This window comes from Pan paniscus, chromosome 4 (genome assembly GCF_029289425.2).
Source record: "Pan paniscus chromosome 4, NHGRI_mPanPan1-v2.0_pri, whole genome shotgun sequence".
Lineage (NCBI taxonomy): Eukaryota > Metazoa > Chordata > Mammalia > Primates > Hominidae > Pan > Pan paniscus.
The window spans coordinates 43,009,154-43,030,157 of NC_073253.2; the positions used below are offsets into that span (position 1 = coordinate 43,009,154).

Below are 21,004 nucleotides of genomic sequence, written 5' to 3' on the forward strand. Positions count from 1 at the left end.
TAATCTGTACCTGTTTCTTTATTATATAAATTAGGTAAGGTATGCAGATGACCATAAGCCCAGAAAGAATTTAGTGTTGCCTGAAAGGTTAACAGTAATGTGCAGTTATGTAGAAAAGAAAAACTGAGACCATTTCTCACCTGAAGCTAGAAGGATTCAATAAAGGATTCATATTTTTCTTCAGTGACCTTCATTATCACAACTTTGCCCCAGAGACCACACTCTTTTTTAAGAGGCTTGTTTTTCAACACATCTGTACTACAGATTTTGTGGTTATGTACTGTGAAGCTCTGTTACTTTGGTGTGCACCAGGTTAAAATTACCTTGGCAAAATGAATTTTTGGTCATTATGTAGTGACCCACATAATCTATAAAACTGCTTTTTGCCTGTAATGTATTGTGTCTGATATTAATACAACTGTACCAGCTTTATTTTGGCTTCCTAGTGTGTTTTTAATAATTTTCAACTCTTCTGTGTTTATATGATTTATATAGCTAGCTTTTATATTTTTAACCAATCTGACAATCATTATCTTTTAACTAGAAAATTTCGTCTATTTACATTGTCATTTCATGATTACCAATATAATTGGATTTATTTCTGTCACATTTTGTGATTGGTTTCATCTTTCTTTTTTATTTTTGGATTGATTTTTACTTTTGGATTGTTTTTGTTTTTTACGATTTTTTTCCCCTCCACTGGTCTGGAGATTATATCCTCTACTTTTTTAGAGATTGTTGCCCTTTAACTTCTAAAATGCGTATCTAGCTTAAATTGTAATGCTCATCATACTCTACTATGCTTTAGGACACCTTAGGTCCACACACACACATCTAACCATATGCTCTTGTCTAATAATAAAGTTTTATCCTTTAAAACACATATAACATGATTTTAAACAGTCAGTTCCCCCCCAATTTAACCAATTTTATTGAGTTCTAAAAATTTCCTTTAGTGAGTATTTGTTGCTAATACATTTTCTGTTTTTGTTTGTCCAAAAATGTCTTCATTTCGCCCTTATCTTTTTTTTTTTTTTTTTTTTTTTTTTGAGATGAGGTCTTGCTGTGTTGCCCACACTGGCCTCCAACTCCTGGGCTTAAGTGATCCTCCCACCTCAGCCTCCTGAGTAGCTGGGTCTACAAGCACATGCCAGCATACCCGTATTTTGCCCTTATTTTTTAAAGATAATCTTGCTAGATATGCAATTTTAGGTTGATAGTTTATACTTGCAACATTTTGAACATTTTATTCTATTTTCTGGATTTTGTCATTCCTATTGAGAAAACACCTGTTAGTATAGTTGTTTCTTTCTTTGTAATTTCTCTTTTCTTTCTGGCCACTTTTGAGATCCTCTCATTCATCGTTTTTGAAATAATAATTTTACTTTTTTGACTTGAGATTGTATACATATCCTGAATCTAGAAACCTATATTTTTTATCAATTCTAAAAAATTCTCATCATTGTCTCATCATACATTCTTATTCATATTTCTATATCTTTGCTCTTTTACAGTTCTCATTTTTATCTTTGCAGCATTCTGTGTAATTATCTGCCTTTCAGTTCACTCTCACTTCACCTGTGTCTAACCTGCTTTTTAACTTATTCATTGTTTACTTTTTACAGCTTTGATGAGGTATTCTTCACATAAAATAAACTATGCATATTTAAATGTACAATTTGATCAGTTTTGACCAATGTACAGGTGTATATGTCCATAAAGTCATCTCCACGATCAAGATAATGAGCATATGTGTCACCTGCCAAAGTTTTCTCCTATTCTTTAACCCTTTTCTCCTTCCGCTTCCGGCCCTATACCTCAAATTCCCGGGCAACCATGGATATGCTTTTTTGTCTCTATAGAATAGTTCACAATTTTTAGAATTTTATATAGTAAAGTCAACTCTTTAAACAAAATTCTCAGCTTGGTATATTTTGGATCCCAAAAGAAGAGTGGATTAAATCCACAAAGAGGCATGAGGGCTGACTTTGTAGTTTATAATCTTCAGGGGACAAGTGTCCCGGTTGTTTACTTTTTAGGGTGCATTATTGTAGTGATAAGTTTTACCTTTTCACTTCAGGTGTAGTTCCCTTAGGTGGTCCTGGCTTTACCTGAGGATCTCTGAACAAGCTTCTCATCTTACAAGTATTGGTTTTATCCTCTGTCCCCATAAGTCACTGAAACTAAAGCTCTCCATCACTGTAGATCATCACATGCTCTCAAAAGGACTGCTCCCCTCAAAGGGACTGCTCCTCTAAACACTCCAAGTTTATGTTTCCATCTTGCCTTTGGCCTCTGACAGTTACGTCTACCTTCTTGAAAGCTCAGTCATATATTTGGGGGAAAATTGATATTTTGTTTTATTTTTATAGTAGGAGGAATTTTTAAAAGATATTTAATTCATTTTATTCCAGCAATGGAATTCCTATTCAGTATCTTCTTTGAGCTTAGGAGCAACATCTAAGACTTCTTTTGTGTTCCCTTCCATGGTTGTTCCCAAACATAACTGATGTGCTTGATTGGCTACAATCTTCTGGGGCTATTGTTTAAGTCTCTCGCACTACCTCAAACCCAGGGAATTAGAGTCTCCCTCTGGGTGAAAAGAATCCTAGGAATCTGAAGTTTTAAAGCCCCTCAGGCAATCTGAATCCTCACCCAGGCTTGTGGGCCATTGCACTCTTACTGGGAATAGTGCAGGGTTCTCAATACAATCTTGTATATTCTGAGATCGTTAATAGTATTGCTTTCTTCAAATGGGAAGGGCATTTTTAGTATACATTTTATTTTCTGGACATACTTCCACATTGTCTGTCTAGCTTCAAGTTTTGTTAAATGAAGAATTCAAATTTCAGATCCATTTTCCCATATAGTCTGTTGTCCACAACCATCTGCCACAGTATGTATTCCTGAGGAGCTGAATAGCAAGCAAAAAAGTATCTTCTTTGGCACATCTCTTTGAACAAAACCTGGGCATCTGCTGGCCCCTCACTGAAACATGAGGTGGGATTTTGACTGTGGAAGCCCACAGTCCAGAAGCCTGTGGCGCTGGCCCTCTGCACGCCGCAGCTGTCCCAGCTTTCCTGGCCGTCCCTGCTCTGTGCAGTTTTCTGCCTCATTGATCATGGCAGTGCTATACTGTGAGGTGATTGGCCACATAATATATTTAGCAGCAAACCTTTCTCTGACTTGGAAAATGCAAATGTTATTCATTAGATGCTGGCTCTGCAGCTGTTACCTTTTCTGAGGCTCCAGCCAATTTCACTTGACTAAAGATGCCTTGGTGCGAAGGATTCACATGCAATCTTGAGTTACCACACTACAGAGGTGATCAGTGAAGCCACCTCATTCCAGAGTTTGGTTATACATTGTGCATGATGTGAAACCCACAAAGAAATGATGGGTTTTTCATTTTAATTAGGCCATAGATCCTGATCTTGCTATTTTAAGTTAAATTGTAAATTTCAGGTAGAGGGAGGTAATTTCTCATATTGCCTCTCATCTAAACACAGAAGCTTTCATTATGAAATGATCAAAAGATTTGCTATTATGAGAGAGACATTTAACATCTGTAAGCAAGTAGATTTAATGCTATTAAGTTGCCTTAGTGTGAAGGGGGTTTAAGGACTTTTTTGTTTTTATTTTGCTTTAATCACTTGGCTTCAATCCCTTTAAGATAGTCATAAGAAAAGCTAATTGCTTTCATATCGTATCAAGTTCTAAAGTTGTTTTCCCCCAGTAGGTACTGAGTCATTGAGATCAATCCCTCAGGGAAAAAAGAGAGGAAAAAATGGTTAAATGCACAACAATAGGTTTTCAACAAATACTTATTACTTGATCATTTCTGGTGTGTCCTTATTACTTGATACCAATTTCTTCCACCAGGGAGTAAACAAACCTTGGAAACCCAATTGCTTTTTTCTTTCTTCCTTTTCTTCCTTTGATTCATTTCTTTAGGTATTTACTAGGTGCCTTTTATGGAACTGTTCTAGGGACTGAGAATGTGTATATTAGTAATTATATGGATTTTATTTTTAGTGTAAGAGACAGAAAAGCAACACAGATTAGCATTTATTGGTTTTTATCCTGATTGGCTGATTTATCTTTTAAAAGGCTCACTCAGACTGCTGGGTGGAGATTAGATAATAAGGATGGGGACAGTAGTTAAAACAAGGTCAGGAGATGAGAGATACTGGTGGCTTAGCAGTAGTGGTGATGAGAAATATATAGTTATTTTTCAAGTCTAGAGCCTGTAGGATTTATTGACAAATTGGTTATAGAGTGTGAAAAGAATGGGGTCAAGGATGATGCCTACATTTTTGGCCTCAGTAAACCAGCCAATGTGGTGGTCATTTACTGAGATAGGAAAAGCATATTGAAAGTGGAAGGTTGAGGAAATAAGAGAACATGTGATGTTTAGATACCTATTAGACACCCAAATGGAAATATCACCTATGTAATTGGAAATGCAAGTCTGGAGTTAAAGGGAGAAGTCAGGGTAGGTATGTACATGTGGAGCCAACCATCTGTAGGTGATGGTTAAAGGCGTGGCAGAGAATGAGATCACCTAGGGACCGAGCATAGATGGAGAAGGGAAGTCTGCAGTCTACTACTGAGTCCTAGAGGCACTCCAATGTTTAGAAGTCAAGAAGAGGAGATCCTGCAAAGGAACACAAGAAGGAGAGAAAAAAGAGAATATTTTGTGAAGGATAGAATGGTCAACTGTATCAAATGATAGAAGTCAAGTAAGATGAGATCAGAAAATTAACCACTGGATTTTAACAATGTGGCAGTGGTTATTGGTGTCAGTTCAATGTGTTGAAGACTGGGAGCTCAGGAGGTAGTAACAGCTGTATCTAAGATGACTCTTTTTAGCAGTCTTGCTGTTAAGAGGAGCAGAGAAAAGGAGCCATAATGGTAGGAAATACGAGGGCAAGGGAGGGCTTTTTTGTTTAACACCATTCAACCTTTGTAACAGAATGGAGGACACAGAATATGGGCACAGATGCTAGTAACCTGGTAGACCTGATGCTAGAAGGATAAAGTTCTCTTTGGATTGCTTCTGTTTTCTTAGTGAAATGAGACACAAAATCATGAGCTGAGAGTGAGGAGAAGGGGAAAAAGGATATTGTAAATTTGAAAAGCAATGACAAGATGTGAAGTAAACATTTTAGAGAGTATGCTGCCTAGGATTTCAGATATTTTCAGACTCTGAGATAAAAGTGTGATCTCAGAAATACCAAGTATTCCTATGGATGTTCTGCTAAAAGGAACCAAAATAGGAATCATTCAGGCCAAAAATCATTAAGGATAACCAGAGTGCTGCTCTGATTTGTTCAGGGTAGGTATAAAAGTCACTTGATAAATTTCAATTTTTAAATGTTTTGAATAGCTAATATACACCTATAACCTGATATATAGCTAATATATTTCAAAATACAAAAGGAATAAATGCGTAAGCAATGAAGAGTCTTCTTCCCTGGATCTCCCATCATCTAATTTCTTTTTTTGGGGGGAACCTATCAGGAAATACACTTGCTTGTGTCTCCTTCCAGAAATATTTTATTGATCCTTTCCCCGCCCCTCCCCATCCCAGGTCTTTTTTTTTTTTCTTTTATTTTTTTCTTTCATGAGCTAATTATATTGGACTTCTTTATTTCCACTTTCATTTTAGATTCAGGGAGTACATGTGCAGGTTTGTTACATGGGTATATTGCATGGCACTGAGGTTTGGGGTATAAGTGATTCCATCATCCAGGTACTAAGCATAGGTAGTTTGTCAGCCCTTGCCCCCTTCCCTCTCTCCTGCCTCTAGGAGTCCCCAGTGTCTGCTGTTCCCATATTTATGTCCGTGTATACCCAGTGCTTACCACCCACTTGTAAATGAGAACATGTGGTATTTGGTTTTCTGTTCCTGCGTTAATTTACTTAGGATAATGGCCTCCAGCTGCATCCATGTTGCTGCAAAGGACATGGTTTCATTTTTTTTTTTTATGGCTGTATAGTATTTCATGGTGTATATGTACCATATTTTCTGTATCCAATTCACCATTGTTAGGTTGATTCCATGTCTTTGCTATGGTGAGTAGTGCTGCGGTGAACATCGAGTACATATGTCTTTTTGGTAGAATGTTTTATTTTATTTTCGGTATGTACCTAATAATGGGATTGCTGAATCAAATGGTAGCTCTGTTTTAAGTTATTTGAGAGAGCTCCAAACTGCTTTCCACAGTGGCTGAATTAATTTACATTCTTACCAACAGTGTATAAGCATTTCGTTATCTCTGCAGCCTTGCCAGCATCTGTTATTTTTTGACTTTTTAATAATAGCCATTCTGACTGGTGTGAGATGGTATCTCATTGTGGTTTTTATTTGCATTTCTCTGATGGTTAGTGATGTTGAGCATTTTTTTCCTATGTTGGTTGACTGCTTGTATGTCTTTTGAGAAGTATCTGTTCATGTCTTTTGCTCATTTTTTAATGGGGATATTTGGTTTTTGCTTGTTGAATTGTTTAAGTTCCGTACAGATTTTGGGTGTTAGACCTTTGTCGGATGCGTAGTTTGTGAATATTTTCTCCCATTCTGTAGATTGTCTGTTTACCCTGTTGATGGTTTTTAGTTTAATTAGGGTCCCACTTGTCAATTTTTGTTTTTGTTGCAATTGCTTTTGAGGACGTAGTCATAAATTCTTTCTGAAGGCCGATGTCCAGAATAGCATCTCCTAGGTTTTCAAATTGATCCATTTTTTTAAAAGCTAAATACATGCTAAAAAGTTTTTTTTTAAATAATTCTCAACCCAATTAAATCATTTTTAAAATGTTTTAAAGAATATTCTTTTTTCCTCTTTAATTTATATAAAAATAATTTCTAAAAAGCAAGAAAGAACGTCTCTTTTAATACTTCATGTTGGCAGCCATCTGGCAAGAATTGTAAAAAAATATGTATCTTTAACAAGGTTTTTTTTCTTTTTTTGTCTTCACAGCTGATCTTGCATCTTTAATGGATAAAACATTTGAGAGAAAGTTGCCTGTTAGTTCTTTAACAATATCACGGGTAAGAAAATTTTAACATATATATTTTCCAAGAACAAGGAAGAAAGCCAGAAAGGCCCTTCATGTAGATGAGGCTGTTTAAATAAAAAATAGTTTGCATAGGAAATATTTTTGAGAGTATGGTAAGTTTTTATAGTTACTAATAGATATTTTATACTGTAATAGCAAATTTCTTTGGCTGAAATAAAAGTTAATACATTTACCAGATTCTGATATCAGTAATCAGTTTTGTGTATCTGATTTATTTTTTCCAGGATATGACATTCTGCTGTATGATACCATCAGTTTTTTTAAGTTGATACATCCTTCAAAGTAATGATATTTACCCGTTAGTATTGGAAGTGTTTTTGGTAGCCAAGAAAGTCTGTAAAAGAATGGATATTAATGTTAAAGTTAAACTGCAGCAGAGTGATGGGTGGAAGAATAATGTTAGGTTAGGAATCAGGAATAGTAGCCATTACTGAGCACCTTCTATGCCAGTTTTGAATGTATTAGTTCCTTAACATACATTATTTTTTTAATTCTCACTGCTCCCTATGCAATAAGCAGTCTATGTAAGACATAGTTTAATAACTTTCCCAAGTTCACACAGCTTGTAAGCGTGGAAAAACTGAGATCCAAACCCAGATATCTAGGTTCTCTTGTGTTGCCTGCTTCAAATATATCTGGGCTTGTCTTTAACATGAATTCACTTTATGACATTGGGCAATGAGATCCCTCTCAATTTTCTCATTTTCAGCATGGGTACAGTTGCATCTTCCTCCCAGGGAATAATGGGATGCTAAAATGAGATTTTAGCTGTGAAAACTTTTTACAGAAATTAATGGCACCATAAAATTTAAAATATTGTTAAATATGGAAGAGAGAGAGGAAAGAAATTACCTTTCTTTTGAATCCTGGTCCTTTCTTTCTGCCTTTTAGTTGAGAAATAATTTTACTGTTCGTAAGTTACATTTAATAGACTCATAATTGGCATATTGGAGGAGAACGGAAAGGCCATTTTTTGTCCCTTACATGATGGGTAAAACTTCTGTATGCCATAATACCTGGTATTTATTTAGGTAGTACTTCAAGGTTTACAGTTTTTATGTACATTTTCTCATTGGTGCCTTATACTCTTCGAGGCCAGTGCCTTTATCCTATTTATGCAGATGGAGCAACCAAGTCCCAGAGGGGCTATGCCATCTGTTTATGCCATACAGCAAACAATCAGAGCTGTTTCTCAAGCTCAGGTTCTGTGTTTGAACCACATTTTATATGCCCTTAATGGATTTCTAAGTCAAGTCCAGAAGTGCTAGGCATTTTTAGAAAGTCTCCCTCTTTTTACTCTCCTCTCTTTCTTTTATGAGGTTTTCATTATATTCACAACATGCATTGTCTTCTACGCTTTTTTTCTTCTTTTTTTGCCTCTGAGTCTCTATTTTAGAATAGAATCTGTGTTTGGAATAATCCTTTTTATTTGTTTATTTGGACCATAGTTAATGAGCATACTCAGAGATTTTATGGTTTGAAGGGAGAGTTTGTTGGTAAAGGAATCATAGGTTTACTGTTGCATAGCAGAGCTAAATCAAAGTAGGAAAAATGGTTGCAAGACTGAGTTCTCTAAATTTAGATGTTTATGTTCTGGGCAATAGTTTTTTAGCCATCAGAGTCTTCATTTTTTCAGCCATATGTTCCCATGTTTGGAACATAAAGAAAATAATATCAGGGTTTAAAGATAAAGGAAAAAATAGGTAACTAGTTATAATCAGTGGAACACTCTCCTTGTTCTGAGCAAGGTTCATGTTTGGCTTTCAATCCGTTTTCTGATCAAGGTTATTCTACACATAGAAAAAGAGAAGCCGTTGTATATTCTTTGTTTGCATTAGCATAAAGGGGTTTCAAGGATGGAGCCATACCACGTGAACATTGTTCCACTAAGCATCACCATCGTTCCAATAAAATGGGTGTCCTGTGTTTTCTAAGGTCAATGTGTGATCTAGGCCCTAGGCCAAATATATGACATAATTTATATTCAACCAAAGGTTTCTTTTTCTGTCTTTTAGCTTATAGACAACATTTCCTCTCGGGAAGAGATAGATCATGCAGAGTATTACCTTTACAAGTAAGTTTTCCATTTGATTTGGCTATATACTCTGTGATTTCACACCCCTTTTTTACATAAAAGTTGGTATATGTTATGTATAATTTTGACACCTTCTAAGTTTATATTTTAAAGATCTTTTCATATGAGTATAGAGAGAGTTTCTGATTTTTTACAACTGCATTTTATTCCATACTGTGAGTTTATTATTTAAACCAGTTCCCTTTTTATGGACCTCTAGGTTGTTCTCTTTTTTGTATTGTATACAATGTTATAATTGATAACCTTGTACATATGTAATTTTTCACCTAATTTTCATGAGTATATATATTTATAGTTTTAATCGCTATTGACAAATTGCTTTCTGTTGAAGTTTTTACATTCCCACTAGCAAGGTATGAGAGACATGTATTTTTACAGCTTGGCCAATAGTTAGGTATTTTCACATGTTTGCATTTTTTTGCCAATCTGATAGGTGAAAATTTATACACACACACACACAAGTTGAGTATCTCTTATCTAAGATGCTTGAAACCAGAAGTGTTTCAGATTTTGGATTTTTTTAGATTTTTGAATATTTGCATTATACTTACTGTTTGAGTACCTCTAATTCGAAAATCCACAATGCTTCAATGAGCATTTCCTTTGAACATCATGTTGGTGCTCAAAAAATTGTGGATTTTGGAACTTTTCAAATTAGAGATACTCAATCTGTATGTATATCTCTTCTCTCCTTTTTTTTTTTTACAGGTGGAATTTTACCCGATGTGAACTGTTATGTACCTATTTTCAGTTAACACTGTTTTAAAACCTTTTCTACATTACCACATTTACTTCATTCTTTCTCACAGCTGCTAACAATTCCATTGTGAACTACCCACAAAACTCAGCCATGTGTACAAAAAGTATGTTCAGTGCAACATCATTTATGGTAGCAAAAGACTGAAACAACCTAATGCACATTAAATAAAGAACTAGTCAAACAAGTATCTGTCAGAATTGTACCTTACAACTAAATTCTTATTGCGATTTCAGTTTTAAAAATCTGATTTGTGATTTGTTCCAGTTCCTATGTTCCAAAAATAGACTCAGATTGAAATTTTAAATGTTTCCAGTAAGCATTGCATTAGAGTTTCCCATTTGATCTTGCTTGTTTTGATCAAGAGAATTTTTAGTTATTTCTGTCTAGATGCATTTTTATTTTTGTTGTTGTTGTTGTTGTTTTGGGGGGTTTTTTGGGGAGTAGTTTTTTTCTAGATACATTTTTTAAAGCTTACTGTATTTTAGTGAAAATGTATTCATTTTTCTCTGATTTTGCTAAATAATAATGAGGCTTTTTTTAAATTTCTGAATTGGGTAGATGCTACCACTTTTTGGGTATTTTCTATTTAAATGTAAACCTCAAGTAGGCTAGATTCCACACCTTTAAAAAACATTTATTTTAAATCTCAGATTGGCTTTAACAATGTCCTAAGTTGAAATTTTAGGTCCTAACTTAGTTGCAAGTCATCTTAGTTGTGAGTGCCCTCTTGTACTTCATTAGGATAAAGATAAACGAACCCCTTGATGAGAGGTGGCCCTGCCTTCCTTTAGTGGCTCTTTGGGACTGTAGGGCTGCTTTGGTAGTTACTTTTTGTCTGTGATGAAGGGTGTATTTGGGCTGGCATCTGGCCAGTTCTCATATTTTTATTTATAGCAAAATGCAGAACATAGTTTCAATTTCTAAATATAAACTGTTTTTTAGAATTTCATCCTGTGAGATACAGTGCCATAGTGTTGGGAGAAGTATGTTCCAAATTCTGAAGTACTTCTGTAGCATCAAATTGATTTCAGTGACTCAGCATTTCAACAAGTATTTACCGAGCACCTATTATGTGCGCAGGCCCTTTCCTGGGTGCTGGATATCTAATGTTGAATAAGTTAGACATTCTCCAAGTATTACTGAAAAGTTGAAATTCTGTTTTTAAGACCTTCTATGATTAATTCTTCACATGATGTTCAGTTTTGTGTGGCCTGGGGTATAACTGAAAGTTTCATAAGATCACTACGTCCTATTTCCATATAGATCAAATAAAAGACTCTTGTCCATCATAAATCTGAGCCACTGTTTAATTGGACATCCCATTTTTTGGTTTAATCAAAACTAGTTCTTTAGCTATGATTTATCGTTTATCTTAGTTCTTTCTCCTCCCTTCCATTACCAAGAAAATTGACTCTCTTTTTATCAGCTTTTTTTTTTTTTAAGACAGAAATGTTTTTATGACTTCATGTGCTTGTATATATATGAGACTAGGTAGAACTCTACAAAGCTGCGTCGGAACAGTGGAGATTGGCTGGGTTCTCTCGTTAGCTAAGTGCCTCACTCTTGCTTTCCACCCTTAGAGAATATACAGAACATACTTATGCCTTAGCAAAATTAAAAATTACAAGTTATAAACTCTTGGGGTTTATCTCAAGTAATCAAAATCAGGGATGTTAATCCTGAAGACACCAAGGACTTACTGCTGTGTAATATTTCTACCAGTTAGGCCTTCAATCATTATGATGCCTAACATCTCCTCATGGGATGACTTTAGACATCTCGGAGCAAACTTACAATTCCAGGTCTAAGGTGAGGAAATGAAAAAGGAACTTCTTAATTTTATACAACTCACAGCTTGCAGGCCTGGGGTTAGGATTTCTCAGTCCTTAAGCAGTACCGTCTTTAACAGTGAAGCCCACAGGAGAACTTTGGCATTGGTTCACCTCTTTCTCTGACATAACCTGTGAACACCAGGCTCTGCTAGCAGGAGTGTAGCTGCCACATCTTCTCCTCTTCTAGTGATCAAATTTCTGCAATTATTATGTAAAGTCTAGAGCCAAAGAAGTTTAGAAACCTTGAATGATCAGTGAAGAGCTGATTGAGCTTCTGCCATTGCATCAGGCACACAAGTAAACAGTTCCAAGTTCCAGCAGCTCAGGGTGCTGCTGGTACCTGCCAGCTTATTATCACCCTATCATCCCAGCAGAAGATTTCAAGTTTTGAATCTCTGAAAGTACATAGGCTTAAATGTTTAGGGACTTCAACATTAAAGGGATCTTTTAAGGAGAGATAGAAAGGCTGCTATTCAGACAGCAGGCAGGAGAACAAATTTCTAAGTACTTTTATTTGGGCCGTGGTCTATTCTCTGGGAGCTGGCAATCCTATGATCAACTTTTGCCTTCTATTTATAAATAAAAAATGAAAACACCATGGAAAGGGTGAAGCTCTAACCAAAGAATAATGTGAACTAAAAATGATTAAGGCAATACCAGCAACTATATTCATTGGCCAAAAAAAAAAAAAAACGTAATACCCATATAAAAGGAAAATAAACCAAAAACCAAGAGTAAAAGTGATTAAAATAGCAACAAGGTTAAAACAAAGTAAAATAAACAAAATAAGGAAACAAGGCATACTGTTGGGCTGTGAAAAATAAAGAAAACTTAAATAAGATAATAAAAAATAAATACAGTAAAATGAAATAAGGATTTGAGCCAGGGACTTTATACGATATGTATAGTTTAAGCTGGGAGGTTGGGAAGATAGGCATAGGTGTGCTCTTGCACAGATATTACTAGCAGGCTAAATGGTAAACCTCTTTATGAGTGGTTTTCAAGCTGTCTTCTGAGAAGCCCTGGAGCTAGTTTCTTATAGGCCCTCTAGGGCGTGGCTTGGGGGAAGAATAGGTCTGGAGAGAGGCCAGACCATGCTGCCACAGGCCATTTGCTTTTGCTTCTGTTTCTGCCAGAGAAACTGTGCCTCCAGCTGCCTTATCGGTGTCTACAGAGAAAATTCAGAGAGGACTGTGAACTTGTATAAGAATAAAATTATATTTTTATTTTCACTAACCTCAATAATATTTAGCATTTCTTTCATTTATGAATGTAGGCAGCAGATGACTATAATATTAACAGCATCTGTGTCTTTCTTGCCAATAAAAATCATTGATTTTTTTCATATCACATTTGTTACAGATATCATCACTGCTTAGAAATTATGTTAGTAATTAAACCTACCACTAGCTAGTGTTATTTCATGCATTAATAAAGCAGCACATATGTTACCATATCCTAAAGATTTCTTAATATCTTGATAATTGTATTTCAATATAATGGGTTTCTGTTGTAAGAAACTAATTCTGAGAAGCCTTCATCAGACTGCCAGAGGGTTCAAGACAAAAAATTGTTAGGAACCCTGCTGTGAGATCTTGTTTGAAAAATAGGTTCTTTTGCTTAGACTTATTTTTATTTCTTCCCTTAGGTTTTTTGGGTTTTAAATACTCTGGGTCTTTGTTTTCTCTTCTTACGAAGAAGACTTTCTTAGTTTAGACCTTACCAAGTAAGACAAGCATATAATTGATGGGTTTTCTGTCTTCACAATGAAAATTTAGATACAGCCAGTCTCCCAAGTTTCCCTACAGCACCAGAAAAAAGGTGTGGTGAGGAGTGAGAAGATTTGGACAGGCCCTGAGATGCTACCTGTCAGGAGACCAGCGCTGGCAGGGTGCTAGACAGGAACATTTCCGCTTTATTTTGATATCACCATCACCCAGTCCTTGGTGAGGTAAGAAGTCATGCTCTTTCCCAGCGGTAGCAGCAAAGGTTCTGTGACGCAGAAAAGAGAGGTAAGAGAACAGCTCAGCTAACAGCTGCTGACAGGAAATGTCTGTTCAGTGGGCATAAAAAGACTGCATTTATTTTTTATATTTGTTTAAAAGAATTTTTATATCCCATGTTAATTTTAAAAACAGGCAAAATACTTTCTTTTTCTGGGCAAAGGATTAATTTCTACTTCCTATCCACATGCCCTCTCGTTAATATTTGGAAGAGAAAAGGGTTCCTACCTTTGCTTTACTATAAACTTAGAGCATTCCTAAGAATTAGATTTGCATCTTTATTTTACTGATGCAGAGACTAAAACATAGAGATTGGCTGAGCACACCCAACATAGAGACTTAAGTATAAGCCACTGCCTGTCCTGAGAGAGAAACCACAAGGATCAGATGTGAGCAGTGGGGCAATGCTATAAAAACAATGCAGTGCTGTCTCAGTGCAAGGTTTATTGTTAAGGATCGCAGATGGGGCTACAATTTCTTTATAGGAAACTAAGGCAGAAGAAATTCCAGAGAGACCAGGCTTAGCTGTTCCTCTATAAGAGATCCCCTTTTAAAAGGGATCTGTCTGCCTGGAGTCAGTTATGGTGAGTGTATGTAGAGTTTTATACAATGGGAACTTTTTCCTTTTTCATCTTGTAGAGAGCATCTTTCCTGGGCCACCTAGTCTGTAGCTCTGAGCTTTCCCCCCATAACCTCCAAGTCCACATGCCCAATGTATACTGCCCAAATGCAGACAAGTGAACCTTGGGGCGGGCTCTATGTCTCCATTTTCAGGAGATAAAACAGCATGTTACTGGTAAAATTGTGCCATTGGCAAAAACCATTATTTTCATGGTTATGACAAGCTTTAACCATTCTTGTGTTAGTATTTGATTACTGCATTGCTAAAATGCAAACTCAAGCCATAAAAATTTCCTCTTTCCACTTAGTGTCCTCATCTTCACTGAGGATATTTGCAAATTGCATTTTTAAAGGCTTACATGGGCCTTCGAATCATGTTGGGACCATGGTAGTTTAGAGATGTATGAAATTAAACTTGCTCCTTCTACTATCCGGGTGTCAATAATCAGAACTGATAATTTGATCTGCAACATAACAGTCATTCCTGAAGGATAAGTCATAGAAATTTCTAACATATATAACATATACTCCTTATATTAAGGATGTAAATTTTTTTTTAGGCCAGGCACAGCAGCTCATGCCTGTAATCCCAGCACTTGGGGCAGACGGATTGCTTGAGCACAGGGGTTTAATACCAGCCTGGGCAACATAACAAACCTTATCTCTATAAAAAGATACAAAAAATTAGCCGGGTGTGGTGGCGCACACCTGTAGTCCCAACTACCTGGGAGACTGAGGTGGGAAGATCACCTGAGCTTGGGAGGTCGAGGCCGCAGTGAACCGAGATCACACCACTGTACTCCAGCGTAGGTGACAGAGTGAGACCCCTATCTCAAAAAAAAAAAAAAAGAATATAGCATTCTTTTAAAGCAGCCTTTTGGTTTTTAGCAAACATGTAGGGAATGCTGAATTGTTATACAATAAGAAAAGACTGTTGCAAAGCTCAGTGGAAGATGAGTTTTTCTCAGAATACAGCTCTCAGTGTTGCTATGGAGAGTGGCATGCCACCCAGTAAGAAAGGAAGTTCAGATTGCGTGGCAACTGTGTACTGCCAACACATTCATCCATGCTGTACGTGGGTCTCAAGTATCTTTCACTATTTGCTTAGCCAACCTGGCAGATACCAGGTATCCCTGGTTGGAGATGGATAGCAGGTCAGGAACAGCTGGGCCAAGGCAGATGGCAGCCTGCATGTCTCCAGGTCCTGGGTTGGCAGCCAGCCTAAAAAGGAAGGACCAAAATAGCTTCATTTTTCATGAAGCAAAAATACCCAATGGTTCCTTGGAAGGCTATAGCACCACCCCAGGCCTATGTTGTAAAAATCCATTTCTGCCTGTAGGAAAAGGGGAAGATGGGAGTTTATTAAGAGGGATTATTAAGAGGGAACAGCATGCATTCGTTTACGCGGCAGTAATTTTCCTTTGAGGGCGTAGAGACTTTGTGTTTCACAGCAATAAAAGGTAATCTTAAATTTTTCTGTTAGCATATTGCCAGGTCGCATTATGCGTGAACATTATTAAGAAAAGAGTAAGAACCCAAGGGGAGAGAAATGAGTCTGAGAGCATTTTTTAGTAGCACTTCTATACTTTAATATTGCCTAGTTCTTTATTTAGTTCTTATTTGCTGATCCTTACCACAGGCCTGGGAGATTGCTTATTATTGTTAATAGCTCTGTACTGGAAAATAGCAGATCGTTGGTCATAGTGCATGCATTGCCAGAGATCATGGGAGCTTTGTGATAAGGATTAGAATTCTTGGCCTCCATGGCCGGGCGCAGTGGCTCACGCCTGTAATCCCAGCACTTTGGGAGCCGAGGCGGGCAGATCACGAGGTCAGGAGATCGAGACCATCCTTGCTAACACAGTGAAACCCCGTCTTTGCTAAAAATACAAAAACAAAATTAGCTGGGCATGGTGGTGGGCGCCTGTAGACCCAGCTACATGGGAGGCTAAGGCGGGAGAATGGCATGAACCCAGGAGGCGGAGCTTGCAGTGAGCCGAGATCATGCCATTGCACTCCAGCCTGGGTGACAGAGCAAGACTCCATCTCAAAAAAAAAAAAAAAAAAAAAAGAATTTTTGCCCTCCACTGCTTCAGACTCTACTTCTCTTCCCACTGGTCTTATTATTTCATCTGGAGCCTCATGATAGGAAGAGTGAACCTTCAAGGTATTTTTTTGGCTTTGGCTTAAGCATTCCATCTAGCTTTCCCAGAATGATCTCATACCTTAGATGGTTATTCCATTTTATTCCTCTGGTGTGCTAACTATGTACCTCTGCAGGCTCCAGTCCTGAGTCCCTAGGAGTATGTGCTGCTGCAGACATCCATGCACAAGTCTTTGTATAGATGCGTGCTTTCATTTCTGTGGGATAAATAGCTAGGGGTAGAATGATTGGAGCATATGGTAAGTAAATGTTTAACTTTTTAAGAAACTACCAAATTGTTTTCTGAAGTGATTATACCATTTATAGTCCCAACAGCAGTTCCGCTTCCTCCACATTTGTGCCAACACATTTAGCCATACCAACATGTGTTTAGTGGTATCTTATTGTGGCTTTAATTATTTGCCCAATGAGTAATGATATTTCCTTTGGTAAAGTGTTCGAATCTTTTGTCAATTTTGTTTGTTTGTTTGTTTTTTATTGAGATGGAGTCTCTGTCATGCAGGCTGGAGTGCAGTAGCATGATCTTGGCTCACTGCAGCCTCCACCTCCCAAGTTCAAGCAATTCTCCTGCCTCAGCCTCCCAAGTAGCTGGGATTACAGGCACTTGCCACCACGCCTGGCTAATTTTTGTGTTTTTGTGGAGATAGGGTTTCACCATGTTGGCAAGGCTGGTCTTGAACTCCTGACCTCAGGTGATCCGCCTACCTCGGCCTCCCAAAGTGCTGGGATTACAGGCATGAGCCACCATACCCAACCTGTTTTTATTTTTTATGTAAGTCCAATTTATCAACTTTTTTTTTTTTTAATGGATTGTGCTTTTGGTGTTCTCTAAGGTAGGGGTCACCAACCTTTTTGGCATCAGGGACTGGTTTTGTGGAAAACAGTTTTTCCACAGCTGGGGGTTGGTGTTGGGGATGGTTTGGGGATGAAACTGTTCCATCTCAGATCATCAGGCATTAGTTAGATTCTCAGAAGGAGCGTGCAACCTAGATCCCTTGCAAAGGGAGGATTCCTGCTCCTTTGAGAATCTAATACCACCACTGATCTGACAGGAGGTGGAGCTCAGGCGGTAATGCTCACCCACCCACCTCTCACCTCCTACTGTGCCGCCCAGTTCCTAACAGGCTGGTACCAATCCACAGCCTGGGGGTTGGGGACCCCAGATCTAAGGAATCCGCTTAACCCAGCACCACACTGATTCTTCTTCTAGATTTTGTTTTAGAAGTTTTGTAGTTTTAGGTTTTATAATTAGGTCCATGATCGGCTTTATTTTGGTCTCACCATCACCCAGTGCTTGCTGAGGTGAAAAGCCATACTATTTCCCAGCAGTAGCAGCAAAGGTTCTGTGACACAGAAAAGAGAGGTAAGAGGACAGCTCAGCTAACAGCAGCTGACAGGAAAGGTCTGTTCAGTGGGCATAAAAAGACTGCATTTATTTTTTATATTTGTTTAAAAGATTTTTTATATCCCATGTTAATTTTAAAAATGGTTGAGCAAAATACTTTCTTTCCCTACAGATTTATGATTTTGAATTTTTTTGTGTGTGTGTGTTATAAGGTAAAGATCAAAGCTAATTTTTTGGCATAAGAATGCCTAATTGTGTCAGCACCACTTCTTGAAAAGGCTATTTTTAAATTGCCTTTGTACCTTTGTTGATAATTAGTTTATATTTGTGTGAGTCTATTTCTGGACTTCTTTGTTCCATTGATCTCTGTTCTATTATCTATTTTAATGCCAATACTACTCTGTCTTGATGACTGTAGTTTTTAAATAAGTCTTAAAATTAGGTAGTGTAAGCTTTTCAACTTTTGCATGTTCTTTTTCAAAATTATTTTGGCTAGTGTCGGTCCTTTCCATTCCGTATCAATTTTAGAATCACCTCTTGTATATGTGTGTGTGTATACACACATACATATTTAGGTATATACACACACGCACATGCATTATTAATATAGAGACATTAGGAACAATATCAATTCAATAAATACGTATTGAATGTATAGTATATATTTAGGAACTAACAAAGAAGATTATAAGGAATATGAGGGAAGAGACTGATTTTGCAAAAGTCATTCTTTTTCCATTGCGGGAAAATTTAAACTGCCCTAACAGGATTTGAGATGGAAATAAATGAGGACGGATTCGTGTCTGTAAGACAAATGATTTTCAGCTCTGTTTATAAGGGAAATTTTAAAGCCAGTAGAGGCTTTGAGAGTATTTTTTAATGCACTAAAACTGTGGTATATTCAAAGGAAGGATATTATATAATCCCAACAATAAAAAAATATTACAACTAGGTGCAGTGGCTCATGCCTGTAATCTCAACACTTTGGTTGACTGAGGTGGAAAGATCCCTTGAAGTCAGGAGTTTGAGATCAGCCTGAGCAACATAGTGAGACTCCATTTCTACAAAAATGTTTTTAAAGATTAGCTGGTCATGGTGGTGTGTGCCTATAGTCCTAGCAACTCAGGAAGCTAAGGCTGGGCCTTGTTGTCCTAACTACTTAGGAGGCTGATTCCAGAAGTTCAAGGCTACAATGAGCTATGATCGAGCCACTGCACTCCAGCCTGAGTACTAGAGCAAGACCCTGTCCCCCTCCCAAAAAAAGATTATTAGATGGTTGAAGATCATTAGATACGTGAAACAATTCAAAATCAACACAAATCCAGGATATGATAAGTAGATAAATTTACTGAATTTATGTAACAAAATGTAAGTTTTAGAGAAAACATGTTTGGAGCAGGCTAGAAGAAGGATTGATGTTGTTATCAGCAAACATTTATAAAAGAGGTAGAACTTAAGATAGCCTTGAAGGTTAGATGAGTAGAGGAAACAGGAGCAAGTGTTAAAGATGGAACAAATCGTACAGCTGGAGTTAGAAGGAGGAAGTGAGAACTAGCTTTATGGAAACTGCCTTAACCAGAGAGATCAGGGTTTGTTGGGGAATAATGAGAAATAAGGAAGGCAGATTAGAGAGGGAATAGAATGTTGGCAGGAGAGAAGGGAGGGTTCAAAATCTGTCATTATCATACATTGCTAGTGGATATATAAATTGGTACAACTTGTACAGATAGAACTTTGGCAGCATCTGTCAAAATTATAAGTACAATACCCTCTGGCCCAATAATTCCACCTCTAGGAATTTAACCTCCTGATACACTCATATTCATGCCAAAAATGTCCATTGCAAAAAGTAAAAGATTACGTCCATCAATAGAAGCCTGTTTAATTATTCTACAGCTGTACAGTGGAACACTGTGCAGTGATTGAAAAGAATGAGGAAGCTTTATTTGTATTTCCTATTGAATAAATTGTGAAATGTATTAAGTGAAAAAAACAAGAGTAGGACTTAGTGTGTGATGTAGCCACTGTGGTTTATGTGTAATATGTATACATGTGCTTTGATGCTTATGTGTATATATGTATGTGTGTACATAAAATATCTCTGGAATGATACACACAAAAACTGGTAACATTGGTTTCTTTTAGGGAAGAAACCTGGATGACTTCTCATTGAATTGTCTCTTGTAACTTTTGAATTTTATATCATGGGTGTATATTACTTATTCAAAAAATACATATTTTTCATTTCTTCCCTTCCCTTCCGTCCCCCCTTCTCTTTTTCCATATCTCACACACACACACACACACACACAGAAGGAAATTAACCAAATTTTTTTTTTTTTTTTAATTTAAAGACAGGGTCTCACTCTGTTGCCCAGGCTGGCATGCAGTGGCAGGATCTTAGCTCACTGTACCCTCAACTTCCCAGGCTCAGGCAATTGTCCTACCTCAGCCTCCCAGGTAGCTAGGACTTTAGGCGTATGCCACCATGCCTGGCCTTTTTGTTTTTTTTGTTTTTTGTTTTTTTTTAGAGATGGGGTCTCACAATGTTGCCCAGGCTGGTCTTGAACTCCTGGACTCAAGCAATCCACCTGCCTCAGCCTCCCAAGGTGCTGGGATTATAGGCATGAGCCACCACACCTAGCCTGAAAAAATATTTTTTAAAAGATCCTCAAGATAGTCATCTGCAGATTCTTAAGAAGTATATATCATAATAAAAGTATTTCAGAAAGATTAATAACAGGGTAAATTTTTTATTAAAATTGGTAAATGTTATAAGGAAATTGTCTATGCATATAGAGAAAAAAGACCTGTCCTGTGGTAGTAGACAGTGGAAATAAAGAGAGAAATGTACATAGGAGGGGAAAAATTGGATCAGCAGGATTAATGGCAGGTTGAATGTAGAGACAGAAAACAAGGAGAGTCAAAAATGAACTGAAAATTGAACCTCAGTGGGAAAGTGGCTTGTACATGATAGAAGTATTGAATTGGAAGCAGATTTAGAAGGCAGCAAGAGGGTGAGTTTTTCTTTTGCCTTTTTTTTTTGTACATACACATTTCTTTCTAAGCTTGCTGGATCATATCTTGCCTACTGACCATACTTG

The 21,004-nt window shown here is 37.1% G+C and overlaps 1 protein-coding gene across 3 annotated transcripts in view; it reads left to right on the plus strand.

The window, feature by feature from the left end:
• Window positions 1-21,004, plus strand: part of MRPS27 (mitochondrial ribosomal protein S27) — a 100,594-nt gene that overhangs the window by 15,500 nt on the left and 64,090 nt on the right. For all 3 annotated transcript variants that reach the window (XM_003810486.4, XM_034959969.3, XM_008962839.4), the window contains 2 exons: window positions 6,981-7,051; window positions 9,096-9,154. In XM_003810486.4, coding sequence (XP_003810534.3) covers window positions 6,981-7,051; window positions 9,096-9,154 — 130 coding nt within the window. The remainder of the gene's footprint in view (window positions 1-6,980; window positions 7,052-9,095; window positions 9,155-21,004) is intronic.